The sequence below is a fragment of the Achroia grisella genome, unplaced genomic scaffold (assembly GCF_030625045.1).
Source record: "Achroia grisella isolate CSIRO2021 unplaced genomic scaffold, CSIRO_AGI_Agris_v1 utg874, whole genome shotgun sequence".
Classification (NCBI taxonomy): Eukaryota; Metazoa; Arthropoda; class Insecta; order Lepidoptera; family Pyralidae; genus Achroia; species Achroia grisella.
In genome coordinates this window covers 4,311,957-4,331,139 of record NW_026713051.1, presented here as the reverse complement: position 1 = coordinate 4,331,139, position 19,183 = coordinate 4,311,957, and the positions used below count along the sequence as shown (strand labels likewise).

Genomic DNA, 19,183 nt, shown 5'->3' with positions numbered 1-19,183 from the left:
TTAATCTCTTAAATATATGGACCGATTTTAACGGACTTTCACTCTCAAATAGCTAATGTTATAAGGTGCAACTTAGGCTACTTATATTTTATTTATATTAATTGAAAAATGTTAAATTCTACGCCTACGAGGTCGCAGGTAACTGTTAGTCAAATATATAGAAGCTGTCATTACCAAATCAGAAATAAGGATTTACATTCTTTACACCATAACCCCCACTATTTTATCAAAGCAGATATGTTCTTAATTATGAAATTACGTGGTGATGTCATTTGGTGATGATATGTAAATATTGATATAATACTTGTAAACGGGATTATATAATGGACAATTTATTATTTTTTAATATGAAGTTTTACGGCTCTGGAAATTCCCTTTCGTCAAACAATTACATTGTACAAATATTAATTACTATAAGTCCTTAGAAGTCATATAAAAATTAATAAATTTCTGGGTTTTGTACTATAGATGGTAAGGGGCTTCTTTTTTATTATATAAACTTATTAAGCCATCTATCAAAATAAGTCTCTGCAAACCATTAGTCGGACATTCCATTATTACATAGATTTTGGTATATTTGTAAACAAATAGATTTAAAATAAAAAATGTTGTGTTTATTAAAAATAGTAGTCTTAAATACTACTCTCCGTAATAATCTATAAAAGTATATAGAAGACAAAATCGAGGTAAACGTCGTCGATGGTATATGGTTTAGTACAATAATTCTATACAATCATTAATTTATACAGAGATGGTATGTCTATGGTATACATACACATACCATCCTAGATGGAATTTTTGTAATTGATCATATTTAAGTTTATATAATTAGTATATTTTCTGGAATAAGTACTAATTATATAAACTACAATTAAAATACAGTCTTTTTTATTCGTACATCATTATTACATTAAATCAATTAATTTAATATATTAAACTATGTATTTAAACAAAATTACTATTACAACACATTTCACTATCCTGTTCTCACATTCTCACATCTCACTAAATATATTCCTCGTTTTATGTGTTATATTTATGTGCCCGCTTTACTTTTTAATATGGACTATCCAAATAAAAGTATTACCTTAAATAAAAGAACAGTATACTGATTATGTATATAAAATATAAATGATATAAGATATTTAACAAAGGAATAAAATTTAACATAAAAATGCGGTAACCATTCTCTTACGGCTCTGCTATATATTTATAAGTTTAATGGACAGTCTATAATCGTTGGCTATTAAGTAAACTTTTAAGTACCGCTTTACTATAAAAATAAACAAATGTATTACATATCAAAAATCTGATCCAAATTTAAAATAAAACAAGAATAATCTTTATCTATTGCAAAATAGAATAATTAAATTCAGTCCCGTTTCGGCCGTACCGCGTAATTATACCAAAAAAATGCGTAGAATAAAAGGTAATGTAACAGGCAAAATAATTAATAACAACGTTTGTCATGGTGAATTTAAAAATAATTATATAAATTTAAATATAAAATACAGAATATTCTTTGTTATACTCTATTATAAAATACAGTATTAGATACAATTTTCTTATTAATTGTAATTAAAACCAAACTGCCTGTTCATGGGATTAAATAATTGTTATATAAAAGTATATAATTTATTCATTATATTTTAAGCAGATCATAAACTCATAAATATTATGTATAAAGCAAATACTTTTTATTATTTTTGTCTTCATTGTGTGTAAAAATATATGTTTATGACATTCATCTCATATACTGGAAGGAAATCTATGCAAGTTTTGTCTCACACAATACCAACAAATAACCAAAAAGCTACCAATTCATTCAGTTATTACTGCATGTATAAATCGTATAGATGTATAATTAGTATACTTTATAATTAGATAAAAAAATGAGACATGAGAAAAATCTTCCAATTGGAAATTGTACACAATATGTAGGTATATTATAGAAAATTCTAAAATAACTCACATCTACATCCGATTTATCTATTACATAAAAATATTGTATTTAAGTAAACAAATATGAAATAGTTTACAAACAAGTATTTCATATAAAATATGGGATATGTAAGTAATCACTGATTTAAATTAAGCAAATTATCACTTATATCATGAATGATGATAATATGTAACCAACTAACAGAGATCAGTGGAAATGCAAGACAATATTTTGGTCGATTTTGACAAGGTGATCAAATTAAAAAATTGTATATTATATAAATATAAATTATATACTTATGCAGTTTTTTATACATATAAATATAGGTGTGTTTTAAATCACTTATGAGCCACACGCTTTGGAGGCTGCGCCTTGCCTTTGCTGTAAAATATGTCCAAGAAGAGACCTGAAACAAGATTAATAAGTTCGTTTACAAAAAAATCTGTAATAATATTATAAATATGGGTGTATTATAAATACTCTGCCACTCTGTTACCCTTTCTCCTAAGTCACTGAATCAATTATGATGAATTTGATATATATAATTTTAATATATATATAATTTGATATAACACAAGCAGAACAATGAATTTAGGACACCTTTTGCCATAAGTCATCAATTTGACAGGGGTGAAATAGGAAATGTGTATATATATTACCGTTAGGGATAGTGATAAAAATATATGAATAAATGTTTCTGAGTTTTAATGTTTGTAGATTTACAACAATACCTACAATTTAATTTATTTAATACTCATTATTTTCATTACCCGTTTATAAATGTAATTAAGCTCTAACAGCAATAAAGATTTTTCCTTTAGCATCTTTCTTTTCATAATGGTAGTAAATTCTATACCCGCCATTTCAATACGATATAAATATTCTGTAGTTTGTATTTAGTAGTTTTATTACATTCGTACAGGTAAAATGAAAGAGATTTGGTATACAGAGAATATATTCGGATAGTATTGACATAACAGAAAAATGATATATCAAAACATGAACGTAATATAAAAGAACTATAAATTCAAGTACAAATTTAGAATAAAAAATACATATCTGATCAGCCAGTTCATATTTGTCTAGCATAGTTACAAATGTTATTTATATTTATATCAGTTGTTTAATAATCATCAATAATCAATCAATAATCATAGTAATTGTTCATGGTTATTTATTTTCAGTTCTCCCAACCGAAGCTCTTCAAGTGGTGTAACTTTGTAATAATATTACGAATCAACAGTATATGAAAGCTACAAATATTCTATGACTATTATTGTGCATATTTACATGACCTCTTTATACCTACTTATATCATTATTTCTATCTATCTTTTATCACTCAAGAAAGCGTCTATCTTATTGACCAATACAATACAGGATGTATATCATTTACTGATGGAGTATGTTAGGAACGAGAGTGTACGACACACAATGATGTCAGACAATAAAATTAATACACTGGATGTGGTGCTATATGAAATGAAATTTACCTCATCTTTCGGATAGTGCGGCTAAGACAACTTTCTCACTAGTGATGTGATATAGCTATTAGTTTTAGGGTACAATGGAACTTTTAGTTAGTCCGATCTCTAAAAATCAGTGAATGAAAAATACCAATACCAGTAACCAAACTGTATGTTTATATTTTTTTTAATATAGCCAATATCCATCAAAGATTTGGCAGTAAAGTGATACAGGAGTATGTAGATGACTTCGTACAAAACCTACTGGGTAACAGTGACTTACCAGTAAACACCAAAACGGCCCCAAACCACTGTCTTCCAGCCAAGACATTACCGAATACAAGGACCGATGCGAGAACCGTGAAGAATTTCCTGGTGGTCGTCACCACTGAACATGGTAAGGGACCAAATTCTGATACCTGTAACATAGAAAGGTGAAACATTCAACTTTGGATGAATCATCCTTACCTTCTGACATATAGGTACTATAAACATCCACACACTATAAATTATATGATCGAATTAATATAAAATCGTACACCAATTTCTTATGTACTATGGTATATGCTAACGGGGCTCTAATAACGGAATCAATTCTGTTTTTAATTACTTTACTAGTCGTTAGCCGTGACTTTGACGTGAATTTCGAAAATAAAAGTAATTACCCCTTACAACATCAGCTGCGAGTTTGCGAGTGAAAGTTTAATCAAAATAGGTCCAGTCGTTTCAGAGATTGAACAAACAGCGGACATTTAAAAAAGTACTAAGTATCGCATAATTAAAAAGAAGAAAATATGAAATGAAAATACTTGTGTTTTTGCAATAAAACAGAAAATAAATTGACGACGTCTGTGGTCTAGCAGTTTAGTACACCGCCTTACTTCTGATGGTCGCGGGTTCTATTCCTTGCACGGTACAAATATTTGTATTCATGAGTAGGGTCGGATTGATAGGATCGGTCGTTCTCTATGTATATTATGTATATATTTACAAAAAAATATGTATCTATTTATTTATATCAGTTATCTACAAGCTACAACACAATCTATTGTAATATTAAATATATATATATATATATTAAATAAATAAGAAATAATGTGGCAGTCAACTAATGACATTGTGAACGCAATACCTAACATACCATTTCCCTGAGCATTTAAATATCATTAGATTCAAATATTCTCGAGTAAAAAAGAGGCAGTGCTCGTCTGTCTGTTATTTCAAGACCTCAGCATCCACTTTTGTACAAAGTAACTATTCGTGAAGTTATCATATTGTTTTCTTACCATGAAAAATATGAAGAGCTGTCCTAAAGCACCGGTGAGTGCGAATGCGGTCAGATAAACCAACACCTCCGGGTACTTAGTTACAAAAGTTATAAATTGGAAGATTTCACCGCTAAACACAATAGCGATAGATAATATGATTGTTGACCTGTAACAAAGAAAACATTTTAAATAAAAAAGTAATATAGCTTCATATTTGCTAAATCTTGATTGACGGCCTCGGAGTTCTAGCGGTTTAGCACACCACTTTACTTCCGATGGTCGATGGATTCGATTCCTCGCACGGTGCAAACACTTGTATTCATGAGTATGATTTATTTTACAATAATTTGTTATCGATCTGGTTCTTTTCTAAGTATATTATGTATGTATTTAAAAAACATAGATTTTTTATTTTGTTGTCCAGTACCCATGTCACAAGTTCTGGTTACCGTGGGACTACATGTGAAGTGTTATTGTCCAGGGTGATTTATTTATTTAAATTTAATATTTTTTAATAATGAGCATTACATTATCAAATAAAAAAAAAGTAATCACGATTATATGCATTCTAAATAATAAATTTAGACTGAATCAGATTGATGTTGGCATGTACCATGGTATATTATCTGAGCCTTTATCATCGCCAGCAATTTTTTTATTTTTATCATATAATACAAGATAATATTAGGAATAAGAAACGAAGGGAGTGGCATTATTATGGTAAATGTTTCTAAATAAAATAAAAAATAAAAGAAAATTATAAATACAGGATAGATATAAAAATTAATGTAAACAATTTATTTCAAACCTATAAAAAATACATAAATCTTTATAAAGATAATAAAAATATACATTTAATAACGCCTAAAATAGCAAAAGCTACGACACGCCACCACCCGAATTCGCCCGATTAGAGAGTCCAATTTCTGGATTTGTATTTGCCCTAAACAATATCTGTTAAAAACAAAATAAGGTGTAAATATATTTAAAAATGTCGGGCTTGCGTCCATTTAGAACTTGTACTAGATTAATACAGTATATGTTGTCATCTATTAGAAGTTTAATTGACCTGTTCATCATTTTAGCCGTTTTTCTATTTTTATTTCTGTCATACGGCTAATGCTAGTTCAGAAGCAAGGACTACACAGAAATACTAAAGGGATTGATATTGTCTTGAAAGTGTGCCTATTGTATAAATAATATTGTAGCGATCCTTCTGAGTTAAATAAAGATTAATATTATGTAATAAACGCCGATATAGCTATGTTTACAACAGTGCGCATTCATGTTCATGTTGCGTCTTCATCTTACGCTTGCCTAAGAAACCAAAGTGGATGCAATAGCGTGTTGAAACTGTTTCGATAACCACGCAAGCAATATTTCGTACAATTTAGTAAAAAAAAACAGTAAATTTTATTGCAAATTATCGAATAGATAATATCAAAAGCTTGTAGAAAGTCGCTTCAAATAATCATTTATAGGACATTCAAGGACATTTCAAGGATGTCATTTTTTAACAATGACAGAGCGTAGAGTTTAGGTCTAAATCTTTCTGCTTCTTCAAATAATCTGTCATCCAGATTCACCTTACCTTGCACTTATTTTTTGTTATTACCACTAACTCAGTAAACTATTAAACTATTCTCATTGATAGATCCTAGAAAAGCTGAAGAAAACGAAAATTTAATCGCAAATTGGACATGAAAGTGTATTTAAAGGCGCACTGACTGTACGAGTAGACTTAGGTAATAGTGTTTCTATACCGAAACTTACAACGGATTCCGTTAAATTAGTCAATTTGCATAGTAGAAAATAAAAGATAGTACAAATATTAGCAAATTATGAACATTTATATTTAGATAAAAAAATTGTTTTTGAAAATATAAATATCTTACCACCAATTTGTGTTCAACATCATTGAATAAGCACTGGGAGATGACTCGTGCTTGATACGTTCCTAAAATAAGACAATAGTTATTTAAACATTAGTTTAAACCACAACAGCTCGCCAAAAATTTTTTGATAACAAACATTCATTATACAAACCAACCTTTACGTTTATAATATTAGTAGTAGGGACAGTTTAAATTTATTAAGGGTAAATTTAAAACTTATTGATAGCCAAGAAAAAAATTTTTTTACAGCAATTGCAGGTCTAAAATCAACGAATCTCAAAGAGAATATATAAAGCTCAGTGTAGATAGAATTGCCTTTTGAGTGTATTTTTTGTAGCACCAATGTATGGTATAGGCTTTGTTTTTTTAACCCTTACAAAATCTAAAGTTTAAAAAGATTAAACTATTACTATGTCACCACAATACAATAAACTTTTACAATACTATAACATAAGTATAAAGTTTTTAATAAATACCTGTACAGCGCCAGTTAAGCCATCCATGGTCAAAGACAGGATAATTAGCAATTCCCCTAGCCCAAAACCCTGGGAGTTAGTAGTTTTGTTGCTCTGATCCTTGTATAAAAAGAGTACCACACCGGTAACTATTAGCAGTACAAAAAGGTACTTCTTCAGTGGATAGGATTTCCTACCAATTAGCACTCCAAGAACCATGACTGGAATTGGCTTGGCTGCTTTGCCCACCACCTGCAATATTGTTGATAACAAATCAATGACAATTTTCTTTCATTACTATCAACCAAAGTTAATAATAAACTGATTTAATAAAAATACAACTATAAATTAGTTTACACTTGATGTAGCAAAATGATAATGTAAAAAAAAACTATATATATCGAAAAATAATAAAGCAATAAAAAATAATAAAAGTACATATAGACAATAATCACTTAAAATAAAAACAAATTATTATCTCCCCAAATTTTGTAGATATATACATATATGTTGAAATTCAGAATATCTTTATTCATGTAGGTCTTTTACAGACTCTTTAAGATCTGTCAAATTTACCGTAAACTGAGCTCATATTCTTTTTAAATAAATGTAGTACATATTTAGAATAATACAGATTCATTTAAATTCAAATTTGGGAATGTGGTAATGGGATAGGGTGCCACCATATGCTATTCCAAAAACAAAAATTGTAATCAGTGTTTGTAATCTGATGTATGTATAATGGTGCACCATACTCTACTGTGCCGATCTACTCGGGAATAGCAATTCATGAGAAATAATCAAATCATGTCATATCCTAATGTTGTTCATGAATAGGCGATGGTTACCATTTCTCAACTGATGTGTCTTTAGTTTGTTTACCAAAAAGAATAGTAGAGTACTTATATAAAACTTCAATCTTCCAATACAATAATACAAAACTTCTAACTTATAATTGTAAAGTTAAGTAGTTCAAGTAAATCCTTATAATCAAATATTACAGTTAATAAATTTATAAATATGAAAGATGAAAATCATCCAGACCTGTGTTGGATAGTTAAGCCATTGCAGTGCCATGTTTGAACAAACCATTGCTAGAAGGTATGTCATTGCTGATGAGAAGTAGTACACTTTCCTTGTAGTATCTACATCATGCTTCCAGGATAACTGAAAAATATAAAACATGATGTTGTGAATATATTTACATAAAACCATGAATGAGTTAGCTTGATGGTCATTCTTATAGATCTCTACAAAAAAATTACATTAAAGAGTACCTCATAAGTACATACAATTTTGCTTCCAATATGTATATGTATGGGTATTATTTATTAGACAACTGTACAGGACATTAATGATTACAAAAAGTTATAGTTCTAACTAATACCTCTATAAGAATATTAATATAATCCAGGACCCTGGACTTTTCACACAGGGCATTCTCAAGCTAAGCAAAACATATACTCTGACAATAAACATTTTTAAATACATACTAATTTACAAAGACATTATAAGAACACATACAATGTTCTCATGCAACAAAAAACCATACCAGATGGAGGCGAATTGCAAGGAGCTCTGTCGTCAAAGACCACAACAATACCATACCACAAAATATACCATCATAAAAGCCATAACCACTCTACTAAGAGTGAACGACTGAAGAAGAAAAATTTACAATTAGACACATAAACAATCAAACTCATAAGTGTTTGTATAGTGCAAGGAATCAAACTTGTAACTATCAGACAAAAATAAGGTGGTGTGATAAGATACTGGAGTATTGACCGCACGCTGTCTATAAACTCGAAATTTAAGAATATTTCATGCAATTACTGACAGTTTTCTCATTTAGGTATTTACAGTATTTGAAACTCAGGTTTATCTGTATTATTTTAGAACCTGAAGGTACATAGTTCATATTAACATCAATAAATCAGTTCATCATTCATGCAATCACTTTTTTAAATCCATCTGCATACTACAACACTAACACCTCTGTCTTAAGGAGATGGGTGTTGACAGCCATGGACACAATATGGTTACAATATTATGTGCACTGTAGCATGGTGCGAGTGACAATTGCTACATTTAACAGTTTTAAAATTTAAGTTACTACAGTTGATTTAATATTTTACAAATATGGTTCAGCTAAAATACTAAGTCATAATTTGTAAATTGTGACAACTTTCAAGAGTGAAATGAAACATTACTGAAACTGGTCACCTGCATAATGCTACAACTCACATGGTATAATGTTGTGATTATATTACACAACCCTACTTTGAATATATATATTGAGTTCCATTATTACTATTATACCAATCTAAACATATTAAGGAATAATACTGTCAATTTGTAATCTTTACTAAATTGTTTTTATATTTAGAGTGAAATAAAGACTTCTGTCAGATATTACATTAGACTACACAAAACATATCAAATCATAATGACTTTATTCATGTAATTCTACTTCCGACATTTATATAATAATCTACTGTCAGATTGGAATTTAGTATCTAGCCAAGAAGAATTTACCATAAATTCAGCTATTACTCTTTTCAAATATTAATTAATTAGGGAGAATTTAGTGACAATGCCACCCAATTACAAATTTGTCAAAAAAAGAATAGTTTAATCAATGTCCATAACCTAAACAGATCTATTTCGAAGACAATATAATATGAGACCCAATTGGTTGCATCTAAAGCACCAGTTTGATATATTAACAATGGGTTAACCTGTTTGAATTCTAGAAATAAGTTAAAGAAATGAGTATTTTATTATTTTTAAACTTTCATGTTCAAGGAATATTATTTTATCAGTCACTTCCTGACCATGGCTAGTGCAACCTGGTCAAAACATTGAGAGGTAAATGCCTTTATTTGCCATAAATTTATTACTATTAAGATCCGGTTAATAATATAAAAAATGAGGATATCATTAGTGAGCATAGTGAGATTTAATCACTAGTGAGCAGTATTGCCACATACATAACACTGCAAATATGGATCCATGCTCAAACAGTGAAATCTACATTATATTGGCACAAATTGAAACATGAATACACATTTCTGTTATCAAATGTAAGTATATATATCAATTAATCCAGAATACTGAAATGCAGATTAAGAGTACTACATTCATTACATATTGAAAGAGAGACATGAGCTTCTTAGGCTACCATGGATTGTGTGGCAGAGTGGGAAACTCCAAGCAGGACCGGGAATTGTGATTCAGGTATAGGTCTAAATTCTTCAATTTATAACATTTGAATCAAATTTAGCCTTTTTTTAAAGGGTTGATATCAAATACAATGAAAAGCAAAGTCAGTTATGATGTAAAATCATAAGAGCCAGGCTCTTCTTGGCTTATTTATAGGTGATGGTCTGTCTTATTAAGATTGTTATGTAAATAAAATTGTTGACAATTGCATGTAGGGATAGTGTTTCCTTCGTAATCTATTTTTCTACCAAGATATTAGAAAGGCACTTCGCAAATGGTGGCATATTTTTTATTGAGGGTTTTGGGCTATATTCAGGTGTTAAGACCCTTAACACTAAAACCTACATAGATATATTCTGTTCACCCCTTTTTCGTATGCTACCTAGGCCCATCAGAGATAACAATTCAAGGATATTCTTAACAGGGATGGTTTATACCTCCTCAGGATATGGTGTACACTTATCACTTAATATAATTGTTAGTAGTGCATTGGTTTTAAATATTGTTTTACTGCATGGGAGTGGAGGTGTGTGTATGTGTTTGTTCATAAATACATACTGCAAAATTAATTTAATCTAAGTATGCTAATGTTGACTTTTTTGCTAAATAAATGTATATTATTATTAAGTATTGATTAGAGTAGCTCGTTATTAGGACTTTTGAATGTACTAATCCTGGCATATTCTGCCAGTGATTTAGTGGTATGGTAGTTGCATTTTGGCCACTTATACAGATTTCCTGGTAAATCAATCATCATGTAAACTAATACCAGTCATATTTAAGTACATATTATGTATATTATTTTAATTAAATGTCTATTATCCGGTACAATTTCGGCTCTTTTTACCAATATATAATATATATTGTTAAAAAGATTAAAAATAAGTTGATTAATACTTCAATTAAATTAAAAGAAATAAATAATTTTAACATTAAGTACATGTAAGTATATACCAAATATACTTACAAGTGAATCAATAATACTGAAGTAGAAATACCGAAGCGTAGATGTGATTAGAAAATAATATGGATAAAATGGATGCTTAAATATTATGTACTTACCATCAAAATTTGTGCGAATATGTAATTCACGATACACTGTACCAAAGTGAGGGCCAAAGCACATGTAAATTGCTCATTATCCCCATATTTCCCCCTTGTTATTTTCTCTTGTAATAAACCAAATATAAAGTAACAAATAAATATAGCGCCAGCATAAAATATGAATCGAAATTCACTTCTATCCTTAGACATTGTTATGCACTATAAAAACACGAAGTAATTAATAATTTTATGTCAAAACGTGATCTTGTCCACCTATAAAATGAACTAGGTGTAAATTGTAGGTCATAAATTGTTGTAGTGGACACGTATTAAGACCAATTTTATTTCATAAAAATCGAATTTTCTTAGCGGCAAATTACAAAACAACACGTAGACCACAGATGAGGCAGAGTTAACGAACAGTGACGTTGACACGTGCTTAAATGGGTTGTCAACTGTAGAAAGTATTTTACAAAGGCGCTAAAATATTATATATTGAAAACCCATATTCGTACTTTGAAGACCTAGAACCTAAAATTCAATACAATTCCCGGTATACAGTTACGAAAGTATTAATAATTGTAGTTATGTTTTGTACTTAGATGTTGCTTATTGCACCATTAAAAGTTATTTGTTGGAATATGGTATGTGCAATAAGTTGAAAGCAACGAAATTTTATAAAGAACTTAATAGATTAATTGTAATGTTAGGTACATTTCCAATATCTTGAGGAGTTTACCCTTACAACCCTTTTTCGCATTAGAAAGTAGCCTATGTCCTTTCTCAAGATCTAGGTTATCTGTGTTGAATGAACATAGAGGTTCATATACATAATTGTATTTGAGTAATAAATTCTGTCATTGTTAAAAAAATATATTGATAGATTAAAAGTTACGTTCAACATCATGTTCGTTTTTTATTAAAAATATCCATTAAAATCTAGGTCATTTCACTCGGAATATCTCCCATTTCAACAATCTGTGTACCAAATTTCAGTTAATTCGGTTCCGTAGTTTTGGCGTGAAAGCGAGACAGACAGGCAGACAGTTACTCTCACATTTATAATGTTAGGATATTATGTTATCTGTGCTAATACGTAAATTTTAATTATTATTTATTAATTTGGGCAAACGTCAAAAAAAATATTAAAATATTATTATCGCAAATACAATACTAGCCCGCTATAGCTGTTAACATGATTTGAAAAATTAATATTTATACAGGTCAGGGTGACCTCCACGTGGTTCCCCTGGAACCATAGTGATAAATTTCCTGTGAATTTGTCACGATGAGCTAACTGACCTAACTTCATGTTCATCCTATCATCCTCCACTGGTGCCCCGCCAGCGTAAACCGTTAGCGCAGGCGGGTGCACCATTCCATTATCATCCTCTAAAAAAAAAATACCTATACCTCTGGCTAATGGCAACACAAACCGCCGGCGCCAGAGCTAAAAGAAGAGAAAAGAAAATCTATACCTATATTTTAAAATTAGAAGGCAAAGTCTTTGATTCGTGAGGTATTGTATCCGGATTTTTATAAATGTTGCATAAAGTATTCATCTTTTGTAATTTTATTCCTCATGTACAAATCCTTTAATAGAGTTTTCTAATTACCTGAATTATACATTTTTTTGTACTGTGAAGTATACATACCTACTTCTTATAGACTCGTTCTTAGCAACAAACATTAGGTACAACTTTACTGTCATTAATATTATATATGTATGAAATTATCAAAATAAAAACTAATGTTTTTATTGCTTCTTAATATATTTCTTATAAATCAATATTAATATTCCACTGCGCTCAATTCTAATTTACTTAATGTGTACAATACAAAAAAAAAATAATTGTCAGTTGGGGTTTTCCCGCAAAGGCGCATTTTTAGAAGGGGATAGTTATAGGGATCAAATGAATGAGAAGGATAAAATTAAACTAAGGGATTTTAGCATACTATTTCGGGAAATTAAGATTTTTGTGAACACTAAACGCAAATCACAGAGTACTAAAATTCTAGAATGAACTGTCAAAGACAGTCAATGTCAAATAATGACATTAACAGACCAGACGAAGTTTATTTAAAAGTTGAATGAGCAACTGAAATAAGCCACAGTTACAAATCACACTGTGTTTTGCTAACCATGAAATTGGTAAATTCATTGATTAAAATTTATGACGGTCATTTAAAATAAAGAAGTAGAGCATCCAGCGCCATCTTTCCCGAAAGTGACGTACTACTAAATAACAATTGAAAGGAATTCCTTTTAAGTTATCACGATGAGCTGAACTCAGGGTTACACTTGAAAGTACGCAATTTGAGTTTGGAATTGTAAAGATGGCGCTCTTCAGAATTTTTCTTGTCTTTGCAACTTACATAGCAATCTATTATATTTTTTAGCGATTGAAAGAAACCTAAAAGCATATATTTCTACGAAATAATAGGAAAACAGAAATCTTGCATATATAAATATTTAACAGTACGGATTAATAGAATCCATACTGTTAAAAAATTGGTTTTATCGATGTCAATAGTAATAGTTGAGGCAATTATCCAATAAAAAACCTAATAGGTTGCGTATTCATGTAAGGACACAACTATTAATGTATAATGATTTTTTATACGTAGTTTCATCAATTTGTATTTACATACTTTATTGGTTCTTGTCATATCGCTTACTTTGTTAACTATTTAACGTGAAACGGAACGTTGTAACTTGTTGTGCCATGCTTGCTCTACTTGAAATCAACTCTATTACATACATAAAAGGCATATTATATCTTAATCCTTAATTTAACCCAACCACGGCCACATAAAGAAAAAATGTAGAACTACGATGTAGATTAGACATAATAGGTTATTTCATATTAAATAATTTAATGTACTTCATTCATAACAAGACGTGTTTGTCTGCCGTTGACTGTTTTTGTCCTACTGAGTTTTTATAAAATATGTTTGTAACCAATGTGTACAAGTTTGACAGTTAGTAGAGTTTTTACACTATTAAGTTGTTAAAGTTTACACTTCATATTCAAAGTTCTGATTTATCGCACGTTTAGTTTCGTTGAACATAGACATGACTTTGAAATTGTGGATTTCTACAATTATAGTCGTTTAAAAGTGAGTTCAACTTGTGAAATAACCTACTTTTTAAGTTACTTATCAAGGTCTAAGTAGGCACTAGGTAGATGACATAATAAACGCGGTAAAATTCAATACAATTATGTTTTATTTTGTGCTATGAGTCATTATCCGGTGGTAAGTATTAAACAGTGAGTGCTTTTGTTTGAGTGTTTGATGCATTCTTTAGGTACGTAGGTGAATGATAATGATGTTTACACTGATAAAGTATTTTTATAGATATTTAATATTCCGTTGCTACCAAATTGCTGCATGCTTTAAAATTACATCTACAGTTATACACTATTATATTCATATTTTCTTGAATATCATACAATAAATACTGAAGTAATAAATTAATTTATAACAATTTATGTTTACTTTAATACCTATTTAGTTAGCCGTAAGGAACTACATACTTTAATATACGAGTTATAATAATTCTGATCATTTTCATCGTCTAAATATCCATTTCCATATTATAACTATAAATAATAATAGTAATTATTATTTAAATAATAGTAATTATTATTTAGGAAGTCATTTTTTATACATAGAGTCATAAATTTGACAACACCTATAACCTTTCGGTAGGTAGATTTTTAACTATTTTACTAATTATGTAAGTAATAGGTAATACCTATTAAGTGTATTTTTATGGACTATTATATATATTCAATTTATATAATAAGTGACTCGCATTTATCCTTGTTACGTAGGTAGGTATAGATAGACACATTACACGTTGTATTCTATGCTTATTGGTATAGTAATTAAATACATGAATGATACACGAACTTATAGTATATTCCTTAATACTTATGATTAAAGCAAATTCGTCGATAGGTATATCTACAATTATTTTCGTCAGTAGATTAATTATGATAAATATTTCAAACACGTAACAATCAATAATCCTTAAAAATCTCATACAATAGCTCAATTTGGCTGTTGATTTTCGTAGGTAAAATCGCGTACAAACTTGTTCTAAGATGAATAGTTTGGTCCTTGCATTATATGCTTAAATTATGAGATTTTTGCCACCTCTGTTTACAACATCGAGAGAAAAGTCTCCTGAATCTTGGCAAGATGGAATTAGGCATCTTCTTGTAGCATCCTCAAGATTCAGGCGTCTAATTATTTAGGGTTAGCGAACTTATAATTTACTTACGAATAAATATTATCAAAGTGCCAATAACAATGTAGTGATTATTTTTAAATAATTCTACTAAATAATTTTGTTACTTTAAAATCAAATGAAAAATGTTATCGGTAGAGTATCCATACGTTGCATTACGTGCCATTAATTTCCGTTTTTATTTTCATTTAAACTATTATACATATATAATTATCGTAAATGAAATAATTAAGTTTTATGTATATTGTAAATCAGAGTTGTTTAATTGCAATTCAAATCTGAGGACCTCAAATTGCAGTACAATATAAAAACAATACCCGCGTGTACTCTATATTTTAAAACAACAATAAAAATTCTAATCACTCTATGAGAAGTAAAAAATGGTTATTCATTTGAAATTATGAATGGGTCCCTTTGTATGTGAACACATATGTATGCAAAAACAATTTACGCTAAGACTGTTAGTGAACGCTACATTTAAAGTGTAAATTGTTATTTTTAGGCTTTAACCCCTCGCTCATAACGTCGTAACAAAAGAACAAGTCTTTGTGAAATCACGTACACTAATTTATTTATATGAATACAAGTATTCCTACTTTAAATAAATTAATAAATAATAAGGGTAATAAACTGTTAAGACTGATTTGCAAGGTAGAGTAATCAAGTTGATTGATAACAATCGACGTCGTAGTGAATCCAACTCTTCATCTGACTACAATTTAGGTATATTTGAATTGAACGTAGCATAGGGAGAGCCGCTGCCCAATGGACGTTGTCGTGAATCCAATTCTTCATCTGACCACAGTTTGTGTATACTTCAATTCAGCGTGGTATCCTAAGGATAGCCGCTGCTTAATCGACGTCCTGGTTAATCCAACTCTTCATCTGACCACAGTTTGGGTATATTTCAATTCAGCGTGGTATCCTAAGGATAGCCGCTGCCTAATCGACGTCCTGGTGAATCCAACTCTTCATCTGACCATAGTTTGGGTATATTTCAATTCAGGGTGGTATTCTAAGGATAGCCGCTGCTTAATCTACGTCCTCGTGAATGCAACTCTCATCCGACCACAGTTTGGGTATATTTCAATTCAGCGTGGTATTCTATGGGTAGCCGCTGCTTAACCGACGTACTGGTGAATCCAATTCATCATCTAACCACAGTTTGGGTATATTTCAATTCAGCGTGGTATCCTAAGGATAGCCGCTGCTTAATCGACGTCCTGGTGAATCCAACTCTTCATCTGAGTACAATTTGGGTATATTTGAATTTCACGTACCATAGGGAGAGTCGATGCCCAATCGACATTATCGGGAATCCAACTCTTCACCTGACTATAATTTGGGCATCTTTGAATTCAACGTAGTATCAGCCAATGCCGTTTTACATCACTGGAGAGTTAATCAGAAATATAAATGGCCACAATTTATTTCGTGTCGCCCAGAGTCGATGTTATGGCCTCTTCCAAGTTCGGCTCGTAAATCACTAGACCACGACGCTCTTGCATTGCATTTACATTTTTTACTGACTATACGGAGCTTAAAGGTAAAGGATATAGTTATACACATTCAAATGTCACGGTAGACATTATCTAGACATTGCATGTCTTGTTCTTACTATGTAGAGATGTTTCCGGGATCATGTTTTTTCCCTATTTTATCCATGCATTCGACCGAATTTTTATTTACAACCTTCATGACGGGAATCATGAAATTTGTATGATAAAATATATATATTTTATCATACAAATTTATTTTATCTTAGCTAATTAAACACAGTGAATATTCATAGCAAAAGTCCTACTAGTCCTAGTAACATTTAGTTTATGGAAAATTAATATTGTTACCTTAGCAACAAATATCAATGTACACATCAAAGCCCATTAGTCAGATTTTCTTTACACTAATTTGTTCAGTTACGTGTGATTCACATGTAACTGAAATCTTCGTTTTTCACTAACATAAAGTTCCTATCATTAAATCATTCGTACAAACAATGTAAGACAGGATTAAAATAAAAAAAAAAGAACAAGATATTGGTATTATAACGAATTTTCAGTATTAAGAAAAAATACCTTTATATTTAATCGTGATAATTAAGCCGAGGAGAGCGAGTAGAAAGTAAAAACGCCAAAATTTCGATTGTAAATATTGCTACCATGCTTGAGTGAGTGGAGACGCAATATCTCTAAATAGACATAGAATAATGAAGCACTACGTGATGTGTAATTCCCGTCGGAAATTGGTCCTGAGGCTAAGATCTTATATTTTCATACCATGTAATACAATTAACACTATACAACCAAAACACGCTTATTGCTGTATAAATGAAATAGTTGAGACAGAGGTACTCTAGTTAATCAGAGAGCAAAACTATGTTTATAAAAATAATTTAAGTATTCCCGGAGGAATATATCGAAATGGTGCCTTTCCTAGTGAATAATAAAGTTAGGGATTTTAGTTTAGTTACCCATACTAGGAAGAACTACTACTATTATGTACAGAATACATAGTTCGAATTTGTTTGTATGTATACATGGCCTTCATCAAAAACGTCATACTTAATGTCAGGATTATCTAGTCTAGTAAATTGCGTCATTAACATTGACAACCGAGGTCAGTTCTTATGAAAGCAGTTAAAGAAATGTTAATACATTATTAGGTATACCTACTTCGGATACTAGAAGGATAGCTGTTTAGCACTCCGGCTTAAATTCCTATGGACATGGGTTTGATCCCCACGTAGGTAATATATAATATTTATATACATATCCGTAAGTGTGTACAAGACGTACAGAAATCTTGATCCATATATGAAGTCTGTATATAAAAACATCTTTAAAGTATCTTTAAGGTCTAGGTCTAGGCTAATTCTAAACTAAGCAAATTACTCACTTAAGCTTAGTTTGGCAATAGATGAGTTTGTGTAAAATGTACATTTTCTCTCTCATTTCTTGCTTCTTACGACATGATATGAAAAAAGTATTAATATGTATTATACATTAATACATTACAAAAGTTATATTACAAAGTACTTTATACCTGATGGATAGTAAAACTATTAAAAATGTTCACCACAAAGACGTAGGCACTGATACCATTTTTAGAACTTTTAAATAATTTTATCTCCAATCCCAATAATAGGTTTGAACAATAGGACCATGAAATAATAAATAATCAATTTATCATTCCCATATGCACTCTTTAATTAATTCTAATCACATTCGTAATCGATGTATTATGTAAATAGTTGACACGTCATACCAAACTATAGGCTGTTTTTGTTTATCATTGAGTTCAATTTGACGCAACCTTTGATGCTAGCTTTTTGAGATTTTCTAATCCATATTATACATAACACATTAGTATTATACATTAGTAGTTACAGGTTATTTAGAAATAATATGTGGGTGTTTATTTAAAACGTATTGAAATAAAATTAAGTATAGGTATGAATAAATATAGACTAAATATATTTATTCATACCTTTAATATACATAGATTTTTTTAATTGCCATATGTCTCATTAAATCAAAATTATGATTACGTTTATAAAATTATGATTATGTATTCTGTCATATTTCATAAAACATAATTTACATTCAGGTACATTAAAGAATCTCGTTGTTTG

The 19,183-nt window shown here is 29.9% G+C and overlaps 2 protein-coding genes across 12 annotated transcripts in view; one reads left to right on the top strand and one right to left on the bottom strand.

Moving 5' to 3' along the window:
- Positions 1–410: 410 nt before the first annotated feature.
- Positions 411–11,694, bottom strand: LOC131853003 (solute carrier family 35 member B1 homolog). The gene is made up of 7 exons (XM_059203787.1): positions 11,313–11,694; positions 8,070–8,192; positions 7,047–7,277; positions 6,571–6,632; positions 4,694–4,841; positions 3,691–3,826; positions 411–2,348 (listed from the first exon to the last, which is right to left on the bottom strand). Exons 1-7 carry the CDS (start codon positions 11,502–11,504, stop codon positions 2,281–2,283), a joined length of 960 nt encoding a protein of 319 aa, XP_059059770.1. The 5' UTR covers positions 11,505–11,694; the 3' UTR covers positions 411–2,280.
- A 2,503-nt stretch (positions 11,695–14,197) lies between these two features.
- The window catches only part of LOC131853076 (coiled-coil domain-containing protein AGAP005037), a 275,367-nt gene continuing 270,381 nt past the window's right edge, over positions 14,198–19,183 (top strand). For 9 of the 11 annotated variants that reach the window (XR_009357971.1, XR_009357972.1, XM_059203876.1 and 6 more), the window contains exon 1: positions 14,198–14,414. The gene's annotated coding sequence lies outside the window, so the exon portion shown is untranslated. Of the gene's footprint in view, positions 14,415–14,481; positions 14,553–19,183 lie in introns of those variants that run through there. The other 2 variants (XM_059203875.1, XM_059203874.1) reach the window with 2 other exon arrangements.